The sequence below is a fragment of the Quercus suber genome, unplaced genomic scaffold, assembly GCF_002906115.3.
Source record: "Quercus suber isolate HL8 unplaced genomic scaffold, Cork oak 2.0 scaffold_40, whole genome shotgun sequence".
Lineage (NCBI taxonomy): Eukaryota > Viridiplantae > Streptophyta > Magnoliopsida > Fagales > Fagaceae > Quercus > Quercus suber.
The window spans coordinates 864,792-884,741 of record NW_027069505.1 but is presented as its reverse complement, the minus strand read 5'-3'; the positions used below and the strand labels follow the sequence as shown (position 1 = coordinate 884,741).

The window sequence follows — 19,950 nt, the reverse complement described above, 5'->3', positions numbered from 1 at the left end:
GTTGTACTTAAAATTGAACATTTGGTATTGAATATATTGTAAAATAAATTGTTAAAATAGATAAAATAAGTTTTGAATTGTTGAAAACTATATTATTTGAGAACCTTGCTACGAATGCTTCTAGTGTATATATACTTATATAGTATCTACCTTCAGATAAAAATAAAAAAGTCTCGGAACTCTTTTGGCTAAGATCAAGTGTAGTATCTTCACTAAAAATTAAAAAAATAAATAAAAATAAAAAAATTGTGTGCAGCAATCAGCTGCAAAAGTGATATCAGTTGCCAGGCCCCTGATCAAGTAAAAGACCGCCTGACGATGCCTATTCTTATTGACAGAAAAATTGGGATGGGAATATTTATTTTTTCCTTAATGAAATATAGTAGGTTATGTCCGTCAATGACACCACCGCCTATAATTCTTGCTTCCTACACTCCTATTCATGATTCGGAACTAATTTCCTTTCACTTTTCGTAAACCATACTTGAATTACAAGTGAAAAAAGATCCAAACCTAAGCCTCAAAACAATAATAAAAAAGAAATCTCTCTCTTTCTATTCCTAATCCTATTCGGAACAGTTCTCCTTACACGTTTTGGAAACAAATTCATCTCTCTTGCCTTTATATAAACACACATACTTCAGGGCCTAACAATCAATCTAAAGCTATTCTTCTTCTCACTGCCTTGCCCTCAAAACCAATTCCAAGAAACTCTATCGCTGTGTTGTTCATCGATCCTCCCCATGGATCAATTTACTCATCATAGACTTCACACTTCCTTTTCACAAACTTATCCATGTTACCCTCTCTCATACTGCAACAAATCCCATCTAGAAAACGGTGGCAGAATCATCATGCCTGCCTCAGCTCTCAGTTCCCTTGCATTCACAGTTTTCAAAAACCCCATGATGTTCAAGTTAACCAACCCTGCAAATGGGGAACTCACGCATTGTGGAGTTGAGGAGTTTGATGCCCCTGAGAGTTTTGTTTACATGCCAAACTGGATGATGGAGCACTTAGAATTAGAAAAAGGAGACCGTGTCAATGTCAAAAGCATACGTTTGAAGAAAGGAACTTATGTGAAGTTACAACCTCATACTAAGGATTTCTTGGAGATTTCCAACCCTCGAGCTGTTTTGGAAACAACACTGAGGAACTTCTTTTGTTTGTCAAAGGGTGATACCATCATGATCATGTATAATGACAAGAATTTTTACATTGATGTGATCGAAACAGCACCGTCTGATGCTATAAGTATTTTTGAGACAGACTGTGAGGTGGACTTTGCTCCACCTTTGGATTACCAAGAACCAGAAACACCAGTAGTGAAGGGTATCATGGCTACGAAGAGAGTTGAGGAGCAAGCAGTAAAGGATGATGTGAAGTTTGAACCTTTTTGTGGCGAAGCAAGGCGCTTGGATGGGAGATTTTCAATGGAGTCGGTTGTATCGGATTGCTCTGCCAGGTTGAAGCAAATTTCTGTAGATGAAGTTAATGAGAAAAGCAAGGCTACTCAGTCCAACTTGAGAAGTAAACCAGGAAAGCTAGTCTTTGGTTCTAATAAGGAATTGGAAAAGAACTCTAAAGAAGTGGCATTGAAGAAAGGAGGTGAAAAGTTCCAACCATTCACCGGTAGGAGTTACAGACTGACAGACTAGTATTAGTTTTCAAAGTTTTCAAAGTTATTAAATTTTTAGTGTTTTAGTTTAAAGGTAATCAACAAAAGTAGAAATAACCAATGAGAAAGACATATAATGTGTGGCTTTTTTCTGTTTTGATTCTAGTATAATATGTAAGTTTGGATGATGAAGCATTGATTTTCAGTCATGGAATTATTGTTTACTAAATGGGAGAATGGATGCCGGATTGCTATTGACTGTTGTGTCACACTATTGATATATTTATTACTAGTTGCTAACCCGTACTATGCACGAGAACCTACCTACTTGTGAGGTAGACTAAAATAATTTTATAAAATCTTAAATTAATTAAGAAACTACACTATTGCATGATTTGCTCTTGTATGACTTCAATTTGTGTTATAATTTGATAATGAACCCATTGCTTGAACGTGCAATGACTTGCAAAAAATATGTCAGACAGTTTCAGATATTGCAAAAAAATAACTCAAAAATTCAGATATTAAAACTTTTGAAAGATAAAAAAATATTAAAAAATTAGATGATTCATTGCTAAGAAATTATTTAAACAAAACAAAATATATATGACTAAACAATAGAGAATATGAGTTACANAGCCAACTTTACTCTACTCCCCTTTGCTTCTCATCTCTCCCCCCTCAATCCAAACAGGTCATTAGATCCATCCTTTTGTATATTGTGTGTACTTAATGGGAGGCAAGGTCTACCTGCGAGTAGACTTGTTGGTCCTAATGATAGAGTTCTGGCCCTTGGCTTTGGTTCCAGTCTTGTCCTGCATTCAAGCAAATATTTTAGAAAGAATGACTCGGTTTTATATTTCATGTAGCTACTATAGCTCCTGTCTTTTGTTGCTTGGAAATGTCTAAGCCTTTTTCAAGAGGCTAGCTTTCACCATTAAAATTGAACTAGACCCATTCCCTCTACCTCCATTCAATCTTAATCTTGTTGCATAAATGCACTATTAGACCGAGGATGCCCTCAATGATCCCTTCCTCTCCCATAAAGGCTTTCATCTGCACTAGCACTAGTATGAGAAAGATTGGTATGTAATCCATGCCCTTGTTCTGGCTATAGTCCATTAGCAAGCAGGGGTAACAGTTTCTTCTATTTATTTAGTAAAGATATACAAGCATTACGAGGAGTTTCTATTTTCCGTTCAATAATATGAACATTTTATATCTGTTCCCATTCTCTCTACCTGCTTTGGAACATTCACAGCAAAGTTGCTAAAATGACTAAAATAAACATTTTAGCAATCAAGGCACTAAAAACAGATACTACATCAAAGAAGGTAAAGTTAGAAAATTTTGAGTGTGCTACAGTGAGCTACTATCTCTAGTAGCTCATTGTAGTTGCATGTTGAAGGAAAAAATAATTTTTTATTACCCACACGCAAAAACCTCATTTCACACACAGACAAGCCACCACAGTTCCAAACCGGTCTGAATGCCCACAAAACCCACCACCTTCTGCCTTTTCTTCATATTTGGATCTACGCCAATTCCATTGCCGTCACTAACGACTCCGTCTCCAACTCGCTCCCGGAAGACTCGGATCAATCTTGGCTCAACATTTGCGCATTTTTTTGGCGCGATGAGAAACCTAGCGAGTCCAAAGATGAAGCCAGCTAGACCGATGGAAAGGCAGTTGAAGAGGATGATGCTAGTCAATCTACGCAAGGAGGCTGGCGAAGGGCGGTTTTGGGCGTGGAACAACTTGGGCGATGAAGGCATGGTGGTGGTGTTGTGAATCTAGAATCAAAGTCTAGGAGGAGTAGAAGGCTGCATGGGGTTCGTGGGTTGGTGATTGTGCTTTGTGGATCGATGATGATGGTTCGTGGGGGTTCCGATTTGTAGGTTGTGGGTAAGGGTTGTATATTACTTTATTGTATTGTTATATTATATTAATGCGTTGTACTTAAAATTGAACATTTGGTATTGAATATATTGTAAAATAAATTGTTAAAATAGATAAAATAAGTTTTGAATTGTTGAAAACTATATTATTTGAGAACCTTGCTACGAATGCTTCTAGTGTATATATACTTATATAGTATCTACCTTCAGATAAAAATAAAAAAGTCTCGGAACTCTTTTGGCTAAGATCAAGTGTAGTATCTTCACTAAAAATTAAAAAAATAAATAAAAAATAAAAAAATTGTGTGCAGCAATCAGCTGCAAAAGTGATATCAGTTGCCAGGCCCCTGATCAAGTAAAAGACCGCCTGACGATGCCTATTCTTATTGACAGAAAAATTGGGATGGGAATATTTATTTTTTCCTTAATGAAATATAGTAGGTTATGTCCGTCAATGACACCACCGCCTATAATTCTTGCTTCCTACACTCCTATTCATGATTCGGAACTAATTTCCTTTCACTTTTCGTAAACCATACTTGAATTACAAGTGAAAAAAGATCCAAACCTAAGCCTCAAAACAATAATAAAAAAGAAATCTCTCTCTTTCTATTCCTAATCCTATTCGGAACAGTTCTCCTTACACGTTTTGGAAACAAATTCATCTCTCTTGCCTTTATATAAACACACATACTTCAGGGCCTAACAATCAATCTAAAGCTATTCTTCTTCTCACTGCCTTGCCCTCAAAACCAATTCCAAGAAACTCTATCGCTGTGTTGTTCATCGATCCTCCCCATGGATCAATTTACTCATCATAGACTTCACACTTCCTTTTCACAAACTTATCCATGTTACCCTCTCTCATACTGCAACAAATCCCATCTAGAAAACGGTGGCAGAATCATCATGCCTGCCTCAGCTCTCAGTTCCCTTGCATTCACAGTTTTCAAAAACCCCATGATGTTCAAGTTAACCAACCCTGCAAATGGGGAACTCACGCATTGTGGAGTTGAGGAGTTTGATGCCCCTGAGAGTTTTGTTTACATGCCAAACTGGATGATGGAGCACTTAGAATTAGAAAAAGGAGACCGTGTCAATGTCAAAAGCATACGTTTGAAGAAAGGAACTTATGTGAAGTTACAACCTCATACTAAGGATTTCTTGGAGATTTCCAACCCTCGAGCTGTTTTGGAAACAACACTGAGGAACTTCTTTTGTTTGTCAAAGGGTGATACCATCATGATCATGTATAATGACAAGAATTTTTACATTGATGTGATCGAAACAGCACCGTCTGATGCTATAAGTATTTTTGAGACAGACTGTGAGGTGGACTTTGCTCCACCTTTGGATTACCAAGAACCAGAAACACCAGTAGTGAAGGGTATCATGGCTACGAAGAGAGTTGAGGAGCAAGCAGTAAAGGATGATGTGAAGTTTGAACCTTTTTGTGGCGAAGCAAGGCGCTTGGATGGGAGATTTTCAATGGAGTCGGTTGTATCGGATTGCTCTGCCAGGTTGAAGCAAATTTCTGTAGATGAAGTTAATGAGAAAAGCAAGGCTACTCAGTCCAACTTGAGAAGTAAACCAGGAAAGCTAGTCTTTGGTTCTAATAAGGAATTGGAAAAGAACTCTAAAGAAGTGGCATTGAAGAAAGGAGGTGAAAAGTTCCAACCATTCACCGGTAGGAGTTACAGACTGACAGACTAGTATTAGTTTTCAAAGTTTTCAAAGTTATTAAATTTTTAGTGTTTTAGTTTAAAGGTAATCAACAAAAGTAGAAATAACCAATGAGAAAGACATATAATGTGTGGCTTTTTTCTGTTTTGATTCTAGTATAATATGTAAGTTTGGATGATGAAGCATTGATTTTCAGTCATGGAATTATTGTTTACTAAATGGGAGAATGGATGCCGGATTGCTATTGACTGTTGTGTCACACTATTGATATATTTATTACTAGTTGCTAACCCGTACTATGCACGAGAACCTACCTACTTGTGAGGTAGACTAAAATAATTTTATAAAATCTTAAATTAATTAAGAAACTACACTATTGCATGATTTGCTCTTGTATGACTTCAATTTGTGTTATAATTTGATAATGAACCCATTGCTTGAACGTGCAATGACTTGCAAAAAATATGTCAGACAGTTTCAGATATTGCAAAAAAATAACTCAAAAATTCAGATATTAAAACTTTTGAAAGATAAAAAAATATTAAAAAATTAGATGATTCATTGCTAAGAAATTATTTAAACAAAACAAAATATATATGACTAAACAATAGAGAAATATAAGAGAAATATGAGTTACATTCAAAAGAATAATTTTAATTATTGCAAGCTTTTTATCTTGTAATTATTTCAGTGCTTTTATATCATGGGACATCAATCTGTTTGAGTTATGATAGAGATTAAATTTCATATTCTTAGGTAGGGATTAGTTTAGTATTTGGATTAGTATTTTAGCTTTCTTAGGATTTGTTTCATAGATGTTTATCTTTATCTCTTATTTTCCTAGAAGCTCTATAAAAGCTCCATATAATTTATTTTGTAGGCAGACTATTGAGACTATTTTTGAATAATGAAATTCATTAGTGCAAATTGCATCTGTGTTTGGTGTGTGATTCCAAACATCCCTTAGGTGGTGAGGCCTAGGTTGTCTTGCATCATTTTGCTATTTGATATTGCAAATAGCATTATAGTAATTGCGGCATTGGTCATTGAATAGCGACACTATCATTGTTAGAATTAGAACGGCATAATCTTTGTTGAAGGTGACTCGAACATATTCTTTGTTGCTATTTTGTGGAATTTGTTAATATATATTTATTGTATAAAATTTTACATGTTTCTGAAATAATTCATAGGTCCTATCGTGGTTGTATGTAGCTATATAGTTAACATATTATTAAGATATTGCTTGGAGTCCTATGTGGTTTAGATTTAATAATTTGATTTTTTTTTTTTTTAATGTCGAGAGGATTTTATTTTTGTTAAAATGTATATGTCTATTTTTTGCAACCTTTTCGTACAAAGACTCAACTATTCACAAAGGTAATGCTCTTTTCTTATTTATTTAAAAATTTATTATTATTATTATTATTATTGGTAAGTGAAAGGAAAATTTGTTATATTATAATTATAATTGTTTTGGTAAATAAAAGGAAGATTCAAGTTTTATATTTTTTATTAATTCGATAGTTACAATGGGAAAAGAAGATTTGAACCTTGGATGTTTTCATTTAATACACTAGGAGGTGTTTGTTGAGCTACCAGACTTTTTCCTATTTTACTATCTGATTGAATGCAGAGCAGTGATAGCTTGGGTTGGGGCAGTTCTACATGTTGTTCAGGGGGTATTGGAAAAAAAATTATCTATATATAGAACATTTATTTACTAGTTTAATTTACTCTTAAAAATACTTTTGCACACCTTAACTTAAATCTTACAAACCCTGATCACATATTAGCCCAACCCAAAACCAAATAACAGAGATTTGACCATCCGAACTGTGTGTGTGTTTGTTTGATACTGATTGTGTACATTATTTTTCAATTCTTTTATTGTTATAATGTTGTTTGTATGAATTGTTTTGTTTGTGAATGTGTGCGTGTATAGTATAAATATAATATAACTGTAAGGTCAAATTTAATCAACTATCTTGTTGGCTTTATTTCGTGCCAAATTTGCTAGTATTTTAGCATTTAGTAACCCTGTATTTAGGTGAGAATCTTGTAAAGGTAGTGAGTGAGAGAGTATGAAGAAATGCTCAAGATTGTGCAAAGAAACAGGGACTCACGACTGGATCTCGCGGGTGGCTCGCGGCTTGCAAGTCGCCAAAAGTTGCACATGTGCCAAGCATGCCAGAAGCTGAAGAGTCACGCCAGCTGTTGCACTACAGGACAAAAGTCTCAGGCTGGCCAAGCCGTTAACTCGCAGCTTGAACTCGCAATTCAACCTAGTCGCGAGGTCAAGTCGCCAGAACACCCTGTTTGGGAAAAACTGATGTTTCACATTCCATTCTCACCCTAGTATAAATACCCCTTATTCCCACAAAATGTAGAGAGCTTCCACAGAGAATTTTGAAAGAGAAACCCTAGAGAAAACAAGATTGTCTCATTCACAATCTTCACCTAAGAAACTCTTCAAATTCCTCTACTCTCTTCCTCTCCATTGATATATCTTTGAGAGGTTCTTGACCAAATCCTTTTCTCACCATACCCATGACTGTGAGATGGTTCATTTGGTGCTAAGAAAAGCAGTTTGGAAGGGACCAATAATTATTGGTTGATGCTATGGTTTGTAGTGGAATTCGGTAAGCTAGAAAAGAAAAAGGTTTGGTGCAACCTTGTTGGAGTAAGAAGCTTGGAAGGCTTAGGTACCTGGGTAGATTAGGCTTGGAGGGTCTATTGCTGTTCATGTATCACAACTACATTTTCTAGTGGATTATTGACCGTTTGGAGGGCCGCGGAGAGGTTTTACATTGAGGGCTTCGGTTTCCTTTTCGATAACACATCGTGTGTTGTCCTTGTATTTGCATCTCTCTTTCTTTTATCTTTACTATTTAATTACTGCTGTAATTGTGATTATTTATGGTTTAAATTGTTTATCAATTCTGTTATAAGTTTGTTATCATCTTCTGCACATATATTGTTTGATATGAAGCTTGAATTGATATTTTGTTGTTTGGGGGTCTAAACGTTCATAGTGTTTTTAACACTATTTGAACTTTCAATAACTTTATATAATTTAATAATTAGGAAATATAAAGCGTTTGTTACATGTGTGTGTATGTATTGTTATTGTTATTATGTTATACTCCCTCCGTCCCAAATTGTTTGGCCTGTATTTCATTTTGGGATGTCCCAAAATTATGTCCTGTTTGAAAAGTCAAACACCATTATTTTATAAACATTCCCTTTATGCCCTTAATTTATTTGTGGGAGCATTTTTTTAATTTAAAAAAAATGAAAAACCTAAATTTTGAAATCCACTATACATGTCATCTTTATTCAAATTATTTTAAAAAAATGTTTTAAAATAATTTTTGATAAATTTGTTTAAGGGTAATTTAGGAAATTTTTAACTTTTTTGAAAGAGATAAGGCAGTTAATGACGTTTTCCTAAATAATTGGGTTTTTCTAACTAGTCCAAACAATTTGGGACGAAGGGAGTAATAACTTATTATTATAAAGTTAGATTCAAGAAAAAAAAAATAGTAAAGTTAGTGATTGATTGATTGTTTAAGTATTTAAATAGACGTTTAGTGTATTATTTATATATATGAATGAGTGTAGTTGTGTGGGTCAACAACTAATGCAGTGCTAATGGGTTGAGTTTTGTCATTTAGTTTAAAATATTTTTATAAAAAGTATGACAAATAGATAATGACTATTGCATACAAATAAAAACATTATACAAGCTTGTCACACCTACCCACATTGATTGATTTATAATAGATAACGACAGTTGATAATTAACTATCATGTAAGGATTTCAAAATATGAAAACCCGTAGAAGTAAATTGTAAAATTTCATGTATTTGCGTGTGTGTGTTTTTTTTTTTTTTTTTTTTTTGTGTGTGTGTGTGGGTATGTCAATAACTTGATATATTCAAGTTCTATTTTCATAAAATTTGGAGTTTAATTTAAGTATTTTAATGATGCCTTGAAACAATTCCTGGAGCCGTCACTGAGCTTGGGATGTAACTATTAAGGCATATCCAAGATGCAAGTCAACGCAACAAAGCCTTCGGCTGTCAATTATTTTCTCTTTGTGATTTTGTTTTTCGTTTCATCATTGTGCTCAATGTGGGGCCATTTTGTTTGATAGACTATGGGACCTTGTTCCTTCGTTAATAAATAAGAAAGGGTAAGGTTGTTTGATAGTCTGCCTTAATTTTCAAAGGCCTAATCAATTTTAGTTGGCCTTTTGTTATATGTTTGTGCTATCAAAAGTTTTTATTTTATTTACTTCTTTGAAGTCCTCTTCTTGCTGAAGGTTTTAATTCTTATGTAGCCCCTTATAAATTGAAGTATTTAACTATGATATTAGGCATGAAATAAGCTTCATTGGTTTATTAGGTTGTATTTGCAACATCTGTAGTTAACTTGCATAGAAGTTCCTAGTATGTTTGATTCGCCAAATTAAAATTTTTGATGCATTAATATTTGGTGAAAGCTAAAAAATGTGTTGAAAACATAAGAGCTGTTTAGATCCTCAATTAAAAGTTACGGCTCGATTGATTTTACACTAATTTAATACTAAGTGCGGAATAGTGTAAATGCGAGCGGACAAACAAACAAGCTACTTTAATCCATAATCTAAGCAATATAACAGTAAAATGGAATGTAAAAGAGTAGGGAAGAAAGATACAAACACAAGGCAACACGCTGATGTGTTATCGAAGAGGAAACCGAAGAACTTGACGAAAAACCTCTCCATCGCCCTCAAAGCAAAAATCGATCCACTAGACAATTAGTTGGAATACATGGGTTAGCAAGAGACCCTCCAAGCCTAATTTACCCGATGTACCTAATCTTTCCAAGCTCCTACTCCAACAAGGCTTTTCAGAATCGTGCCTTGTCTAGCTCTCTGGATCCCGCAACAAACTCCATGTTGCATCTGCCATCCTTGGCTTTTTCCAATGCTTCCCAGCAGCACCAAGACTCTACTTGACACTCTGAAAGGGTGTGGTAAGTGTTTGGGCTATCAACCTCTCAATGGTATGGAAATGGAGAGGTAGGAGTTGAGGAAATTCTCAAAACAAATGTGTAGAGGATTATAGGTATAACAATTTCTAACTCTCAAGTTGTTTGGTTAGGGTTTTCTCTTAAAAGCCCTTCTCAACATTTGTGGGTAATGTGGGTATAAATAGTGTAGACACAGAAAGTGTGTATCGGAATGGACAGGCTGGCAGAACAGAATGTCTCGCGGGTGTCTCACGGGAAGGCTTTACCCATGGGAAGGCCTTACTTGCGAGATACTCGCAAGACACAGCTGTCTCCATATGACCTGACTCTTCGCATTCCAGCATATGCAAGGCACATGAGTTATTTCGCGGGATGCTAAGTCACGAGCTACTCGCGAAAACTCTTCAGTCTTCAATTGCTTGAGTCTTCACACTACTCTTTTTATCACACAACCTTTACAATGAAATCCCACAATAAATACAAGGTACAAACGATTGAATAAAATTACAATTAAATTTGACACAAAATATAAGCTAACAAAGCACAATGTTGTAAATAACAACTTTACATTTGGGAGTAGGGGGATTTGAATTCTGGATTTCTCAGTTGGATATACTAAGAAGTGTCAACTAATTGGCTACATGCCTCTTTCTTTCTTCATTTAATACTGAATAACACTCAAAAAATGTAATTGTCCTATTTTTGCTATTAGTTTAATACAAAGCTCTGACAACTTATAGAAATTCTATGTAGTTCATTAAGGTTATCTACTATCAACTGAAATTTGGGCTTGAGAAAGATCATACAAATACAAGTGGTGCAGCAACTGGGGTATCCGCACTATTGGATGATTCATGGTTATCTGCTAATAGCTTTTTACACCATCTTTGCAAGGTACCTAATGAAGTTTACTAAGTCATTGTTTAAACGCATGATTGTGCTGCCATGCTTAACTGGCATTTTTGTAACTTTACAAAACCCATTGTTGATATCACTTTTATTGGCAAGTCAAATTTCAAGGCTTTCATTGATCTATTGAACTGTTTACCTACTCACCAACATTTATTGGTCAATTTGAGCAACTTGCTTAAGAACCAATAAAAATCATTGCTTAGTCACTTTTAATCACATTGATTGAATTATGTTTCCATCGTAACATTTTTACTTGTTAAAGAAGAAATGGTAAGTTCATCACAGATTGTTGACTAATTGCTAAATGGAATTGCAGGACTGCTTTTCATTGATGCTAGATGCCTCATCTGTTGATGGACATCTGCTGTCATGGGTGTGAACACTAATCCTGCTTCTTTATGTTCTTCATGTTTGATTCTCTGTTGGTTTGGAGGTTGGGGCTTAGGGCAACTTGCCAGTTGCCAGGCTTTCATTTTCTATTCGTACACTTTCCTTTTAGGCGTTTGCCATTGATTCTCAGTTTTGGTCTGCATAAAATTATGGATTTTCTACTCTGCAAATTAGACGTGTATTTATTACTCTAGCTGGATTTATAGAGATGTATAACATATAAATCTGCCTATACAAAAAATTTATGTCAAGGAAATTTGCTTCATTCATAAAACCAAACATTATCTCGTTCACATTATTTACAATTACAAAAATTGTTGAAAAACCCTACTATGTTGCTTTACCTTCTCTCTCTCTCTCTAGAAACAAAAAAACATAAATCTCTTGTTAATTCCAACTCAATCATTTATGATTTTGAATGTATAATTTTTGTCGCTTACCAATTACAAGTTCATATCTCTAGTGTCATTTGATTCATTTCATACAGGATAGTTAGATCTTAATACATTTCTGGAATATTGAAAATTTAAGTACATTTTAGGACGATATCTTGCAAATTGAACTATGCATTTTTTGATTTCCTTGAGTAAGGATGTTTACTTTCTTATTTTTATTTTTTAATAGATAGAGACAACTCACATATTTTTACAAGATTGAATCAATGATCTCAGCCTCTATGCTTTACGGTGGGAGACATACAATCAAGGTTAAAATACCATCTACACTGTAAGTTCGGGGTTGCTGTCCATTGACAGTGAGAATTTGTAATTTACACCCTCAAGTATGAAATCAATGTCAATGGGCCCCTTCCATCATGGTCTGTCTCATTTTTGCTATTAATCCACTCAAATATGACATCATTATAGGATGGTTGCAGTGATTTCCCCTGGATTTGCCTTTGAGTTTGTGGTTAGGCTGGCCATACATAGTGGCGATTTGGTGGCTTTGAGGTGGTTGGGCAATGGTGCTTGGATGGGTTGATTTTTGGGTTTGGGTTAGGCTTTGGGTTAATTTATTCTCTTTTTATTCAAAATGACGTAATTTTTGGTGGGTTAGTAGCAAGACGATGAGGGACAAAATGATAGAGACCCCAAACTTAAAGGGTGTAAATCATATTATTGTGTTGAGTTAAAATTTGGTGGTTACCTTAGAAAATGGTTGATTTGTCTTGGTTTTAGGTGACCGATAGCGTGATTTGAATTTGCAATATCAATGTCATACCTGTAATGGCTAGCGACGGCTGAAATGCATGACATAAAGGCCAATAGTGATCAATATTTGCCATCTGGTTATGTCTGAAATGTATGATATAAAGGCCAATATTTGTCAATATTTGATTTTTTTTCGACTGTTTGGTAGCTTCAGTTGGTTCTAGTAAAATTTTGTGTCTGTGACTCCCAATGTTATGTAAGGGCCAATACACTCGATTTGAGCCACATTAGTTTTAATGCATTTTAACACTTTGGTTGAAGTCATTTGGTCCATAGGCCATAGGAAAGGAGTTTGTTGAGCCTTCATTTGAGTGAAACTTCCCATAAGGGAATGTTAAGCTTTCACTTCATTGCAATTTGCAAGTAGTTGCTTTCTACTGATTAAGACAAATTGTAATGTCCTCTCTTTTTATTATTATAGATGAGAAAACTTAAAGAGCTGCTTGAGAATAATCTCGGGTGGGAGTTTCAACTGACCAGTGCCATTGATAGAATATACTTTGAAGAAGATGACGAGGTTTGTGTGTATCCATATTAAAAAATTAATCTATGAATTTTCTCTCTCATGATTTCATCTTTGCTCATTGTTCAACTTTGCAGTTTGCTCTAGTAGTAGAGATGTTGGATGACCCAAATTATAATTAACTTCGGCAATTGAAGATAGGGATTGTGGTCCTCCATCCCATTACTATAAACACACTTTAGTGATACCTAACTTGGTTTACAATATTTCAATTTATTGCCAATTTTTAAGGCAAATTCTTTTCAGTTTTCACCGGTGCAGAAGATATAAATATTTTTGTATATTATGAAAAAAAAAGACTTGGTATTTATATGTAAGATGTAATAGACTTCTTAGAATAATGGTTATGTTAAATTCTCCCATTAGCTATCAGCTTAAGATTTTGGCATAAATTGATAATTGATTATGGTATTAATTGCTTATAGAGGGAAAGTCTAGGCTCACACATAAGGAGGCGATAGAATAATGGTTAAATTATTAATTTATTTTTATTTCCTTTTCGTTTTAAAGATGTACAATGTTCAAGCTTTTTGGGGTGATTTTGCATTGCTAATGTTCAAGATTTTCTTGTGACTTAATTTCATAGTGATTTTTATTTGCTAAGATCCTTATAGCTCAATTGACACATTCTAGTGTTTTTAATAAAAATATTTAGGGCTCAAATTCCTCCTCTTCATTATTATTATTGAATTATCAAAAGTGAATTAGTTATTATTTATTTGGTAATGTAGAGCTTTTTTAGAAGGGAGGGAATGGTTGTACGAGAATTAAAAATAATAAAAGAAAAAGGAAATAACTGTTATCTTAAGTGATAGCTCAATTGTTATGGCATTTTTTTGTGCTTTGTACATGTGGTTTGAATCTTATTTTTCTTACTTCCACTATTTATCATCTAAACAAAAAAAGTATAGAAAAATTAGTATGATTGAACTAATGATAAGGTTGACTTATATGGTTTTTTGGCCCATTTTCTCCTCTATATATGGGATGGAAAACGCTGCTTCTAATTTTGCATCTCAAGTTTGATTTAGGGGTTCTGGTTAAGAGGCTTGTTGCTTTGCTAAGAGAGTAGCAACTCTTTTTTGCTTGCTTTGCATGTTTTTTCACTAAGTTTATGAGCTACTTAGACTTGTTTGTAACTGTGTTTTGTTTTGAGAAATTTTCTTGCTCGTTTAGAGAAAACAAAATTCCTTTCTTTTCTTGTTTTGAGAAAGGGTGGGGGGGGGGGGAACAGTGGAACATGTTGGATTGTCCATAACAATTTTAAAATACAACAAATATACAAATAGTAATGAAAAGTGTCACAAAATTGAATTGAACCTTTTTTTTTTCTTGGGAGAAAAAGAAGAAAATCTGTACTCTGACAAGAAGCAAAGAAGGTAATGTACCATTGCGTTTTAACATGTTGTTCAAGCGGTATTGGGGAAAAAAAAATTATCTTTATATAAAATTTTTTTTGCTAGTTTAATTTTACCTTAGAAATACTTTTGCACACCCTGCTTTAAATCTTGTACACCCTAATCACATATTAGCCCAACCCAAAATCAAGCAACAACACAGATTTGCCCATCCCAAACCAAACAACATAGGTCATAGATCTCTCTCTCTCTCTCTCTCTCTCTCTCTCTCTCTCTCTCTCTCTCTTTGATATGATCTTTGATCTCAATATCATGAATCTTTTCTAATCTTATCTCTCTTCTCTATTTGACTATTTCGGTATCTCCTGCTTTAAGAGTAAAGAGCGAGTGTTTGTGAGTATCTCTTTCTTTATTATAAATTTATATTATATATGTGTGAGTGTATGTTTAATACTGTTTGTGATACTGATAGTGTGTATTATTTGTCAAATTTTTTTTTGTTATAATGTTATTTGTGTGAATGTGTGTGTTTATAGTATAAATATAATATAACTTTATATAATTTAATAATTAAGAAATATGTATAAATATAACATAACTTTATATAATTTAATAATTAGAAAATACAGAGTATTTGTTACATGTGTGTATGTATTGTTATTGTTATTATGTTATAATACATTTTATTATAAAGTTAGATTCATGAAAAAGAATAGTAAAGTTAGTGATTGACTGATTGTTTAAGCATTTGATTGGTTAAGTAGAGACTCAGTTTATTATTTATGTATGGATAAGTGTGGCTATGTAGGTCAACAAAAAATAGAATGCCAAAGGGTTTAGTTTTTTTCATTTAGTTTAAAATATTTTCATAAAAACAATGACAAATAGATAATGACATTTGCATAAAATAAAAACATTTTACAAACTTGCCACAACTACCCACATTAACAATAAATAATGGCAATTGAGATTGGACAAACAGAAAATCTCTAACAACTCAAGCAAAATAAAATATTGGATTGTCCATAGCAATTTTAAAATACAACAAATATACAAATAGTAATTAGAAGTGTGTCACAAAATTGAATTGAACCTTCTTTTTTTTTTTGGAGAAAAAGAGAAGAAAATCTGAACACCGACAGCAAGCAAAGATTGAAGGTAAGTGTACCATTGCACTATCCATCGAAGGCATGATGGGTTTAGTTTACTGCAAGCATACATTAGAGTAATGCATATATTAATATCCATATCAAAATCCAAATACAATTTGATAAGATAAGAAATGTAAATAAAACTCATTAAAAAGAAAAAAAAGGGGGGGGGGGGGGGGAGAAAGCTACCTTTATAAATAAATATTTTTTTTGAAGCGTGTTAACATTGCCACCTCAGCGTTGACCAACTTAGCAACATTTCAGTTTTCGTAGTGATTCCCAACCCGTCGATGATGGTATCTCTGAACAAGGATAGATGCAAATGTTGGGGATGTGAGATATTTTATGCCAATCCTCTCCACTGTCTTTCTTGCACCGCTTCTCCAAATGCGGACATTCTACAATTGTCAATGTTTTGAGTGCCGTAAGATTCTGTATCTCGTCTGGTATAAACATTAGACTAGGGCAGTACCGAACGTCCAAATATGAAAGCGATGTGAGGCATCCAATCTGCTTAGGCAGAGAAGATAAGTCTTCACAGCTCCAGATTTGCAGAGAACGAAGAGCAGTTAGATGTTGAATACCCTCTGGCAATGAAATTAACTTCGGACACCTTTTGATAAATAAATTCTCAAGTGCAATTAAATATTGAATTCCCTCTGACAATTGCAACAGTCCATCTGGAAGAACTGTCAATTCATCATCCATGTCTTCAATCACAAGGGAAGAAAGTGAAGTGAGATTAATCACCGACCTAATTAACATTGCATTGTTTCTTCTCATAGTCAAATCTGTAATGGAAGGAGTAACAGGAATTTCAACTAACTTTGGGCACTCCATGATATCTAATGTGCTTAGGCAGGGAAAATTTTCTCCTCCAGTCATTGTTCTCCATTCCTCCAAATAACGCATCTTATGGAGCCTAAATTCCTTCAATGAGGGGAACGAAATTGCACCATCTCCATGGAACTCGTTGCCAATATATTTCACAGCATGCCAGCCAGTTATATCAAGAACCTTGAGGAATGGTAGTTTGCCAAGAGGTGGCAAATGTTCACATCTTTCCCAACAATCTAGCGAAATTTCAACCAAATTACAAAGAACTGAATCTTGAATCCATGTTGGAATTTTTGAACCATGATAGTTGTATATGGACAGTAATTTCAGATTTGAATGAGGTTGGAGACCATCAAGAACATCTTCAACATGGTTCGGTACATGGCTTATATTGTAACTGCGCCAAACCAAACTTAGAGAAAGAAGATTTTGTTTTCCAATCAAATTTGCATTTTTGGCCTCCACTGAATTTCTGACATTATCAAGTTCCTCTATTGTCAACTCGTTTCGAAGGTTTAGCCCTTTCAACTCACTTACTTGATAACCTTTTTCCTTGCCAACAATGAAGAAGCTCAATGATTGGAGGCAAGTTAGTTGTCCCATTCCTTCAGGCATACGAGTAAGAGAATGACAATTAGTGATCCCAAGATACATAAGGTTTTTCATGTGCTTCATACCATTGGGTAACTCACAAAGAGAGTAGCAATCATCTAGTTTCAACGTTTGCAAGTTCAAGAGGCAGGTTGTTGATTCTGGTAAAACTTTGATGTTAGACCAAGACATGTCAAGATACCTCAAATGTTTTAAATTGTTGATTGATCTCGGTACTTCCTGAACCACAAATTTAAAATTCAATACTCGAAGATACTTTTGTTTTAAGAAGAATGGCAGAGAAGCTTTACGATCAGATGTACCAAGGCACGAGCGTAGAGATCGAACTTTACATAGGTCCTCATTCAAAGAAATGTCTTGTGATGAGGTCATGCCAAAAAACATATGAAAAATTCTGCCTTCAACCTTCACATCTTTACTGGATTCCACTACAACGCATTCATGCCTCATAATAGATTGAGCAAGATCATGCATTAGGTCATGCATTTTACACGTTATATAGCCGGGATACTTCTTGACATCTTGAAAGAAAGACCTCCGTACTAATTCATTGAAGATACCAACACCAAAATCATACAACTCTGATGGTTCTTCGAAGGGAATAAAACCATTAGCCATCCACAGTTGTATCAACTGATCCATCTCAAGCTCATGATCTTTGGGAAATACACAGCAATAAGCAAAACATTGCCTTAGATGTGGGGATAGATGGTGATAGCTCAACATGAGGGCAGGTAGGATGGAATTCTCCCTTTTCGGTAAATTCCAAATCTGACTTTCTTTCACAATTAACCATTCACTTTTCGTTCTTTTTGAGCACACAAGGCTTCCAAGAGCATTTATTGCTAGAGGTACGCCTCCACACTTCTTCACTATTTCCTTGCCAATTGATTCCAATTCTGATCTTTCTTCTACCCTTTCCCACCCAAATGCATGTCCTTTAAATAAGGACCAAGATTCATCCTCTGACAAGCATCCAATGTGGTGTATAGGAAGTATTGTGGCCATCATCAGTGCAATTTTTTCAATCCGAGTTGTCACTATAAGCCTACTACCTTTCGCTCCACACATCAACGTAAGTTTTAGGCGGTCCCATTCCTCTTGGTTCTCATTCCAGACATCGTCCAAGACAAGCAAGAATTTTCTCCCACTCAATTTTTCTTGCAATTGTTGCTGTAGTGGATCCAACTCTGAAAGACTACATGCACTACCATCAATGGATTCTATGATTGCCCTTACTAACCTTCTTATCTGAAAATCAACTGATACACACACCCAAATTCTCAATTCAAAATGGCTCTTCACCCTTGCATCATTATAGACTAACTGTGCAAGTGTTGTTTTTCCCAAGCCCCCCATACCCCATATAGCATAAACGGCAAGGTTATCTTGGGCAGACACATTAGTGAGCAATACTTCAATGATCTTTTCTTTTTCCTCATCTCTTCCATAAATCTCACTTTCATTCACAAGTGAGCTAGTTTGTCTTTTTTCTACATCAAAAACTTCAATGTTTATAACCCCCTTTCTCAAGTGGAATTCAAAGCTCTCCCTAGAAATGGCATCCAGTCTATCCCTCACATTCTTCAATTTATGTGCCATTTTCATGCGAAATATAAGTCTGTTTCGAAAAGAAAAGAAGCTACTTACTTGGCTTGTCGCACCTTTCTCTCTCTCCACCTTTCGCGTTAGAGCTTCAGTTGCAAACTCGTCCAGAACATTATCCGCATCATAAGCTACATCTTTGAGCTTTCTCAGCCAATCCGTGATAGCTTCGCTGTTCCACTGCTTCTCCTCTGCATCTTGGAGAACGGATTGGATGGCAGACATCATGCTCTTAAGTTTGTCAAGCTCAGCTCCCAAGCCCCAAGCAACTCCAAATTCTTGAAGTGCAGAAGTATTCATGTTCCCCACCACAGTGCTCACCAAGGCAGAAAGAAGTAAGTCCGCCATATCCTCTCTCTCTCAGTTTGTGTTTCTGTTTGTGTGTGCTTAGCAACAAAGTTGAGGTCGGAATAGAGGATTCAGGATAGCTCAAGAGAAGTGAATGGCTTAAATGGGGTTTACGTGTAACGTTGTAAGTCTTTCTACCTTTGGGTCTCACCATACACGGTATTGACTTGACTACCAATTAGCAGAGCATCTACCCCAGATTATTATTGATAGGCCCACTGGGATTCAAGCTACATGTGACTGGGAGGAAATCAACTGCCCCTCCAAATATGTCACAGAATTAGTACTCACAGTCACAACCTCTCTTTATGAAATCCCCAATGATATTTAAAACGCATTAATTGTTTTTGCCATTTGATTCAACTTCATTGAATCCATTTGATTTACTTGGAAGAATCACGTTAGAAAAAAATAAAGACTCTCGGGTTGGTGAACGTTTGAGTTGTTAACCACACGAATATTAAGTGGAGGTAATGACTTCTCAGGCCTAAGAGCTTCGTTAGTGTATTTGTCTACACTCTACAGAAGTATTATTGTTCCTGTTGTAAGAAATCTAACATTCTTGTAGTTTGGTAATTGCATTTTTATGCCATTTTAATTTGTATAATACTTTGTTGCACGGAGATGCAGAAATGATAATTGATTAATTACCAATCAATCAATATATATATATATATATATAAAAAATCAAAAATCTCATGTGAGAGAGCATGAGGTTCTGCCAAGTAACGCATTGTATGAAATTATTTTGATTTAAAATTCTAGCTCATCTAATTTAGAATTT

At 34.9% G+C, this 19,950-nt stretch overlaps 3 protein-coding genes across 3 annotated transcripts; 2 read left to right on the top strand and 1 right to left on the bottom strand.

The window, feature by feature from the left end:
- The first annotated feature begins 743 nt into the window (after positions 1-743).
- Positions 744-1,658, top strand: LOC136066590 (uncharacterized). Its single transcript, XM_065771143.1, has one exon. It carries the CDS (start codon positions 744-746, stop codon positions 1,656-1,658), a length of 915 nt encoding a protein of 304 aa, XP_065627215.1.
- Positions 1,659-4,315: 2,657 nt separating this feature from the next.
- Positions 4,316-5,230, top strand: LOC112031732 (uncharacterized). The gene has a single exon (XM_065771142.1). The coding sequence runs from the start codon at positions 4,316-4,318 to the stop codon at positions 5,228-5,230; it is 915 nt and encodes a 304-aa protein (XP_065627214.1).
- A 10,328-nt stretch (positions 5,231-15,558) lies between these two features.
- On the bottom strand, positions 15,559-19,248 carry LOC112031731 (putative disease resistance protein RGA1). The gene is made up of 2 exons (XM_065771172.1): positions 15,954-19,248; positions 15,559-15,820 (listed from the first exon to the last, which is right to left on the bottom strand). Exon 1 carries the CDS (start codon positions 19,164-19,166, stop codon positions 16,014-16,016), a length of 3,153 nt encoding a protein of 1,050 aa, XP_065627244.1. The 5' UTR covers positions 19,167-19,248; the 3' UTR covers positions 15,559-15,820; positions 15,954-16,013.
- Positions 19,249-19,950: the final 702 nt, after the last annotated feature.